Genomic DNA, 8,949 nt, shown 5'->3' with positions numbered 1-8,949 from the left:
TATATAAAAAAATATGTTTTTACTGACTTTAATTCTTCTAGAACTGAAAGCCATGCGTTTATTAAACAAAAAACACTTCAAAACCGTCAGGTAGGTGTGATTCTTGCTCGGCTCGGAAATTTTCATTCACCTCATGGTTGTCAAAAATTGACCATCCCGAGTACTTTCTATCAATTGGCACATACCCAAAATGAGAAATTAACAGGTCTGCCTATTAACAAGAATCAAGTGAGGTATAATTTCAATTGTATTATAATATATGTGCATATTATTTCCACAACAAAATCATGGTCATCACCGTACACTTATGGCATTGGTTAATGTTAATTCGTGTTGCAGAAATTTCGGTTCAATTTATTCAAAAGGCGTCCCATTGATCCTCAGCGACCTTCTTACGCATGAACTTGAAAGAAACAGCTGCCCGAAATCTAAAGTAGTTTAATCCTTTAGTTTTAAATTCACTCAAAAAGAAATATTTCGTATACTTTTCACAAATGAGATTGCAAGTATCCAGAAGGTAAACAGCCCATCGCCAAGATGTTTAAGCCTTCCTCAGCTATATCCCTTGTTCTTACTAACACATAAAATTCGAATTATAAAACAAAAGCATAAAATGTGCAGATTCTTCACAAAATTCAATGAAAATTACTACCTGCATTTTTTCCGCGTAAACAGAAGACCAGAGCAGTATTTTTTCTGTAGTGGCTCAGTTTAGTGGCAGTGCTTTGAGCGTTCAGATAATCGTTTTCATTTTGCACAAAAAGGTAATAAAACAAGTTTTATTCCAATAGTTTACATAGTAAGTCATTTACGTTTACATTTTTGTGTAGAATTATTCAAAAAATTTCGTTTTCCACTATGCTTTTTGAAAATATTTTGAGCTAACTTTTTTTTGTTTCTCAAAAGCAACCCTGCGTGCTTAGAAGGCGTGTGTACCAAAAATTTCATCCCTGGCATATTCATCCCCGAGGGAGACAGTCGCCAAATTCACCCAAGGTTGTTTACTGGTTATATTGTGATGCGCAGTAAACGAAGTAGCGTAACATACTGCTGTATATTGCAAGTGCGTCAGTGAAGATGGATCATAGCGACTAATTTCTCGCTCGCGCTAGTCGAGTGGTATCCATCCGTCTTACACATTAGTAAAAGTGGCATCACTCTCTGTCTCGCTCACTCTTCGTAAAATGACTCTCTCTGTCTCACTCAAACTAGAATTAAGGAAAGCTACGTCTTCAAGGAAAGTCTTGGGCATAGTTGCCAACTTGGTGCTTTCAGCACTAGATTTAGTGCTTGTCTAATATTTATATTGTTCATTTCAATTCAAGCTATGCACCCTGTGCAAGTGTTTCACTAATTCATAATCGTTCTCATTTAATTCATTTTTGCTAACTATTGTACTACACTTGTATTGAAGTTTCTCTCCTTTTGGATCGCTGCATTGAATAAACGTGTTTGGTAATTACGTCGAGTTTTTATTCAACATAATTTTTGGTGCCTCCTGTGAGGACTAAGAACCGTGCGAAAATTAATAGTTTAAGTTGCTTAATTTCGCGAATTTATAATTTTTACGTAATCTCAAACGATTGCTGCGATATCATTGGATTTAATTCGGATCGCGCAAGATACGTGTACTGCCATAACCACACATTGTATTCTACACTGGTACGTAAATATATATGTAAATGGCAGAAATAAATCTGCGTAAGTTTCATGCATCGGCTATTGCCCGTGCACTGGAGCAAGTGCGGAAAGCGCGCACCGGCGAATTAGATGCATCTAAGGCTGAGCAGCTGCTGAAGTCCGCGAACTCCCATTACGAGCGCATGTTTGCAAACCACGAAGCGCTCCTTAGCGCCGCCAAGGAGTGGGATGTGCATGCCGCATGGTGGGATTCGACGGAGGACATGTACAACGAATTATGTGGCAGTCTTATGCGTTGGGGTGTGACTGCTGGTGATTCGTCCGAGGTTCCCAGCAAACCCGATGTCGATTCAATGATGGAATTAAAGCTGGAGCGATTAAATATTCCGACCTTTGACGGCGCATTACATAATTGGTTGGCATTTAAGGATGCGTTCGAGACTTTAGTGCACAACCGAGATTTACCCATCGCATACAAGCTCGGTAAATTGCGGCAAGCTGTTCCATCCTCAGCGGTGCCGTTAGTTGGTGGTCTCTACTCTGGCGGTTACGAGGAACTGTGGGCAGCTTTGAAGAGGCGGTATGACAACCCCAAGCAGTTGGCAGAAATTCATGTGGCGCGTTTCCTTCACCTTTCATTGGCAGCAGATGAATCGGCGAAGTCTTTGCTGAATATAGTGGATGTGGTTAGCGGTTCTTTGCGCGCGTTAGCCATTATGAAGTTGCCAGTTCAACAGTGGGATGCACTTACGGTACCTATTGTGGTATCAAAGCTACCTCCGTTAACAAAGCGCGAGTGGGGCATGCACTGTTCCCCAACGGAATTGTCTAGAAAAGAGCACAGAGTCTGTCGACCGAGCTTGTTCGGATCGGCGATGGTACAGACAAGGTGTCCGGTCGTCAGCCACAGCGGTCACCAACCGCGCGCACTGTGAAATTCAACCTTTCAACAGAGGGAGGGAAGTGTCAGTATTGTCGAGGGGCACATAGGGTCATGCGCTGCCCAACTCTACTGGATTTACCACCGGAGAAGAGTTTTGAGGCCCTAAGGAAGTCGGGCCTATGCTTTAATTGTTTGAGGTTGGGGCATGCATCTAAGCAGTGCTCCTCTGGAGGATGTCGCCAATACGGCCGCAAATACAACACCATATTCTGTCGCGAACTAAAGCCTGCCGCGCCTTCAACAAGGATGGTAGCGGCTACTACCACCGCCTCATCGCAGCCGGGTGTACTAGTAGCACCGGCTCAACCTTCGTTATGACTATCTGACTCTGTGATTGGATGCCATGCTCAGGGTGACCAGACAATACTACTCGCAACAGCATGCGCATATGTTTCTGGTGACAATTCGGAGGAACGACTGGCTAGGATTTTGTGCGACCCTGGATCACAAGTAAGTTTTATTACTGAGCGTTTTGCTAATGCTCTGAGTCTTCGCAGAAGCAGTTATGAGATCGCGGTCGAGGGCATTGTTGCATTATCCTGTACACGTACAAAGGGCGCTGTGGCAATAACGCTCAAATCAACCCACTCAGAATTTTCTTTGGCAATTCAAACGTTGGTCATCACATCAATTACTTCAGTGCTGCCAACAGCGCAGATTGATGTGAATCAGTATGGACACTTGGTTGGTCTGCAAATGGCAGACCCACAGTTTGGTACTCCGGGAAGAATTGACCTTCTATTAGGAGCTGACGTTTGGGGTCTCATTTTGGAAGGAGACACTATCAGAGGTGGTCACAATGAGCCACATGCTCAACTTACGCGTCTGGGTTGGGTCATTTTCGGGCCAGCCTCCGCGAATTCGACCAGCGGTCCATGCTTACGCTCGTATGGTGCCCATATTTTGAAAGAGTCTCAGTTGGACGAGATTGTCAGCTGATTTTGGGAGCTCGACGGGGGGCCTGATGTCGACCGTATGGCTGATGACGAATGTGAGCACCTATTTTCAATGACTCACTCACGAACACCAGAAGGGCGTTACATGGTGCGCTTACCAATACGATCTAATGCTCCACCACTAGGCGACTCTTACTACAGTGCTTTACAACAATTTTATCGCTTGGAGCGCCGCCTTGCCTCCGATATACAAATGCGTACCCAATATGTGGAGTTTATGAGGGAATACATCGACTTAGGGCATATGGGAGCCTTAGATATCGCCAATGATTCTCCTCGTACATATTACATCCCGCATCACGCCGTGATGGAGAAGTTCCGCGTCGTTTTTAATGCCTCAGCGCCAACGTCAACCGGTGTTTCGCTTAACTATGTACAGCTGGTGGGTCCAACTATTCAAGACTCGCTGATGGATATTATTTTCCGATTTCGACGTTACGCAATTGCTATCACGGCTGACGTAGAAAAGATGTTTCGCCAGGTGTTAGTGGCACCGGAAGATAGAGATCTTCAACGGATCTTATGGCGCGACTCACCCATCGAGGAAGTTACCATATATCAGCTGAAAACGGTAACATATGGCATGGCGTGCAGCCCATATAATGCGGTGCGATCATTGCGTCAGTGCGCAGTCGACAACTATAGCTTNTGTAACATATGGCATGGCGTGCAGTCCTCATAATGTGGTGCGATCATTGCGTCAGTGCGCAGTCGACAACTATAGCTTGGTGAGCGATCCTAATCTGGCCGATTCGGCGCGCAGTGCCATTCTTTCCTCATTTTACGTCGATGACTTCCTCACAAGCTGTACTGCGGTTAGCGAGGCGGTTACGTTGGCGAATAACGTGTCGACGATTTTATCGGCAGGCTGTTTCACGCTTCGAAAGTGGAACTCGAATAGAGCTGCCGTACTCGAACAAATAGGTGAATCCTCCTCAGTAGCTGAACACAACATTGACGCCCCCATAGCTACAGTGCTAGGCCTGCTCTGGGACCCCGCAAGGGACGAGCTGTTGTTCAAGGTATCTCTTAACCACTATGATGGACTCCTGACGAAGCGGCGAGTTCTTAGTGAAGTAGCCCAGCTGTATGATCCCACTGGATTTTTGGCGCCGGTCGTTATATGAGGCATGGTATTTATACAGAGTCTTTGGGCCTCGGGTGTATGTTGGGATACTCCACTACCTCAAGATCTGTGCCGAATTTGGACGAAATTCCGCGGTGATTTGGTTACCCTCAATAAAGTTCGAGTACCTCGATGGCTGGGTATGAGTACAACTAATCGGACTACTCTTTATGGATTTTGTGACGCCAGTCAGAAGGCATACGCTGCGGTGGTTTACGCACATACGATTGACACTGATGGAAGTGTGCTGGTATCGCTGCTCACTGCTCGTACGATGGTTGCGCCGCTTAAAGGCACCACGATCCCTAGACTGGAACTGAGTGGAGCACTTCTGTTGGCTAAAACGATTGGCACGGTTCGCAGGGCAAAAAGTTTGGAGGAGGCTTCTGTGTATTTGTTGTCGAACTCCAGTGTAGTCCTGTCTTGGCTACGCAAACAGCCAATTTTGTTGAAACCCTATGTCGCCAACAGGGTCCGCCAAATATAACAACTGACTTCTACTGATTGCTGGCATTTTGTACGTTCTGCCCAGAATCCAGCGAATTGCGCCAGCCGTGGTGTAACTCCAACAGAGCTGTTGAGCCACAATTTATGGTGGACAGGTCCAGATTGGCTGCGGCAGAAGCAAACACCCTTTGATTCGGCGCCCGAGTTACAGGCTGACGAACGCGTTGCTGCGAACAGTGAGGAAAGGGTCAGAGTTCTTACGTTCGTGTCCTCCATTCAATATCAGCTTACCACACGACTCATCGATGGGCGCCAGATTCCATTAACACAACGGTATAGTTCCATAAAACGACTCCTCCGAACTACAGCTATAATCCTCCGCTGGTTACCAAGGCAACGCCTTCTCCGGCAGAGTATTGTGACAACGGCAGAGATGGATGGCGCGCTTGAATTGCTCATTCGTATTGATCAAGCGTCCGCGTTTCCTCGAGACTTACATTATTTGCGAGAAGGAACTACTTTACCAAATTCAAGCCCACTGCTCCCATTTAACCCATACTTGGATGACCATGGCATCATAAGGGTAGGTGGACGCATTACTAACTCCGCGTTGCTAGAAGAACATCGCCACCCAACTATACTTCCGAAGGTCAGCGATTTAGTTAGGCTGCTCATACACCAAGTTCACATCGACACACTTCACGGTGGTACACAATTAATGCTACAGACTCTGCGGTACCGATTTTGGATTATCAATGGCATGCAAGCGGTACGCAGCGTCATCCATAAGTGCGTGATTTGCAGAAGACACCGTGGAGCTACTATTACGCAACAGATGGCCTCATTACCACGACAACGAGTCAACGTAGCACGACCATTCCTGGCGTCAGGCGTGGACTACTGTGGGCCTTTCACGATACGCATTGGCACCAAACGAAGTCGGACTACCGTGAAGACCTATCTGGCAATTTTCGTCTGCATGGCAACCAAAGCTGTGCATATCGAGTTGGTGGATGACTTGTCATCCATGGCCTTTATTGATGCTTTCACGCGTTTTGTTAGCAGACGCGGCCAGTGCCGAGACCTATACAGCGATAATGCCACGACGTTCGTCGGTGCTAATCGGCTAATGCAGGAAGATTTAGCCACCTGGCACAGCAGCCAGAATCAACAATACCTTGCTAATCTTGGGACTCATTGGCACTTTATTACGCCTAGCGCTCCCCATCAAGGTGGACTGTGGGAGGCGGCGGTGAAGTCAGCGAAGCGACATTTGGTACGTGTCGTACGTAACCAGGGAATGTGGTATTCCCAGCTGCATACACTGGCGGCCCGCATTGAAGCATGTCTGAATTCACGCCCGCTTATTCCGCTGAGTGATGACCCTGAGGACAAATACGCATTAACGCCTGAAGACTTTCTCATTGGCGCTCCATTCATCGCAGTCCCTGAACCTGAGGTAGCGGAAATTCCAGTTAATCGTCTAAAGCATTGGCAGTGGTTACGCCGCCTCCATCAACAATTCTGGCACCGGTGGAGCGAAGAGTATCTGTCAACTCTACAATCGCGGAGTAAATGGCGGCGACGTGTCGAGAACATCCAGGTTGGTGACATCGTATTGGTTAGACACGAGAACCTACCTCCAACACACTGGCGACTTGGTCGCATCACAGAAGTTCACCTAGGCAGTGATGGACTGGCGCGCAACGCGACCCTAATGACCGCATACGGATTGTGCACCCGGGCAGTGCAGAAACTATGCTTGCTTTTCCAACCTGTTGATATCGAAGCAGATGCTCCGACCGGGCAGTATGTCTAATATTTATATTGTTCATTTCAATTCAAGCTATGCACCCTGTGCAAGTGTTTCACTAATTCATAATCGTTCTCATTTAATTCATTTTTGCTAACTATTGTACTACACTTGTATTCAAGTTTCTCTCCTTTTGGATCGCTGCATTGAATAAACGTGTTTGGTAATTACGTCGAGTCTTTTATTCAACAGTGCCTTTTGAAAATTAAAACGCCAAAAAAAATAATTTAGTGCCTAGTGCCTTTTTAGTGTTTTTTCTGAACTAAAATTTCTCCGTGATAGTTGAAACCTGAAATAATTTGAAATATTTAAAGCTGTGGCAGCACTGAATTTACAAGAATCTACAAATTTAAATGCACTAAAATAAAACACGATTGATAAAAAATCGTTATATTATGAAAACATCACTTTTTTGCTCATTTTTACTTAGGCCATTATTTTTTAGCATTACTCTTCCCCTTAAAAATTCGTTTTTGTTCGTCGCGATTTGATTTTTCTTTTTCGAGACATACCAGTTTTAATGTGCAGTACTTCGGTATTACACCGTAAGCATGAGTCATCATAGCATATGACCGAAAAAGTTTTGTGTATTGATTTATGTATGTCTACTAGTAAATATTGTTAATTTTTTTACTTTTGTTAAATACCCTGTAGTCAAATGTACCAGTTGTAAACTACCTCACAACTAGTATGAACCACATGCAATCAACTGGTATTTTTAACATGGGGATGTCCTACGAGAGGGCAATTGGGTCAGAAATAAACCAGTCTCATACTACTTCAAAAAATACAGAAAAATACTAGTCCAATTATGGACCGAAACCACTACTTTGGGAGCCAAAAAATAAAATGAAAAAAACTTTTGATTAAGTGCACTTTAACATATTACACATTTTTATTTAGTAGCCTTAGATTTGCCAATAATTAGTGTTAAATCTTTTGAGTATTAATTAAGAGGAAAATTAAATAAATAAATATTTCACACTTTCAAACATAAAGGTAATAGCTTTCGTACAACAAATACTATGTTTTTTTCTTTTTAATATTAAATATGCAAAAAAAAACTTTTAGTTAAAAACGAAATAAATACTTTAGTTCATTTTCGAGTGAACTTAAACAGAAATAAAAGTTTTCATTAAATTAAATTAAATTCATTAACTTAGAAACTTTCAGTCCTTTCTTTTTAAAATTGTATAAAAGTAGTAATTAACGCTTAAAATTTGCGATTTGGATAAGAATAAAATAAATAAATAATTCAAGCAGTTATTAAATATTATTAATTTTGGTCTCTAGTTTGACTAGTTGATTGATAATTGAAATTTATCAAATAGTTATATTAATCGCAAAAAATAATTGAAAATGATCAAAAAAAAAAATAATCATGTAATTAGTATTAATGAATTAATTAACAATTTTAATTAAATATTAATCATTGAAAAGGTGCTAATATTGGTATTTAATCATTACACGGTTATCCAAAAAACATGCCTTAAATATTAATTATTATGATTATTATTAGTGGTAAGCAGTGCGCGCTTTCACTCATCAGCACCTGGGTTCAAGCCCTGGTCAAAGCAACATCGCAAAAAATATAGAAAAAGGTTTTTTCTTAACAGCGGTCGTCCCTCGGGCAGGCAATGGCAAACCTCCGAGTGTATTTCTGCCATGAAAAACAGCTTCTCATAAAAATACAATCGGCGGAAATCTGTAGGTGCCTCCGCTTTGTGTGACAACATCAAGGCGCACGCCACAGGTCGGAGGAGAAGCTAGGTCAAACACCAACAAATGTGGAGACGCCAATCTGTTATTATTGTGGCGAATACTGCGGCAACACAAAGCGAACAACGAGAAATAGGCAGAATGTTCGAAGAATGACGTAGAATGTTCCACAAAGAGAAACGTCAAGTTGGATGAACACTGCGAACAGCGAGAGAAAGAGAATGAGCGATAAACTTCAGAATGTTCTAGAGTTGCCATAAGTGCCAGCGCAGGTATATAAGGGCGCCGCCACCACGAGGTGAGT

The 8,949-nt window shown here is 43.3% G+C and overlaps 3 protein-coding genes across 3 annotated transcripts; all 3 read left to right on the top strand.

The window, feature by feature from the left end:
* The first annotated feature begins 1,682 nt into the window (after positions 1-1,682).
* On the top strand, positions 1,683-2,576 carry LOC108360396 (uncharacterized). The gene has a single exon (XM_017612656.1). It carries the CDS (start codon positions 1,683-1,685, stop codon positions 2,574-2,576), a length of 894 nt encoding a protein of 297 aa, XP_017468145.1.
* A 983-nt stretch (positions 2,577-3,559) lies between these two features.
* Positions 3,560-4,222, top strand: LOC108360395 (uncharacterized). Its single transcript, XM_017612655.1, has one exon. The coding sequence runs from the start codon at positions 3,560-3,562 to the stop codon at positions 4,220-4,222; it is 663 nt and encodes a 220-aa protein (XP_017468144.1).
* A 1,324-nt stretch (positions 4,223-5,546) lies between these two features.
* On the top strand, positions 5,547-6,932 carry LOC108360394 (uncharacterized). The gene has a single exon (XM_017612654.1). It carries the CDS (start codon positions 5,547-5,549, stop codon positions 6,930-6,932), a length of 1,386 nt encoding a protein of 461 aa, XP_017468143.1.
* The last annotated feature ends 2,017 nt before the right edge of the window (positions 6,933-8,949 follow it).

Source organism: Rhagoletis zephyria, unplaced genomic scaffold (assembly GCF_001687245.7).
Source record: "Rhagoletis zephyria isolate East Lansing unplaced genomic scaffold, Rhagoletis_zephyria_1.1 Rzeph_scaffold_00564, whole genome shotgun sequence".
In the NCBI taxonomy this organism is placed as follows: Eukaryota; Metazoa; Arthropoda; class Insecta; order Diptera; family Tephritidae; genus Rhagoletis; species Rhagoletis zephyria.
This window is presented reverse-complemented; position numbering and strand designations above follow the sequence as displayed.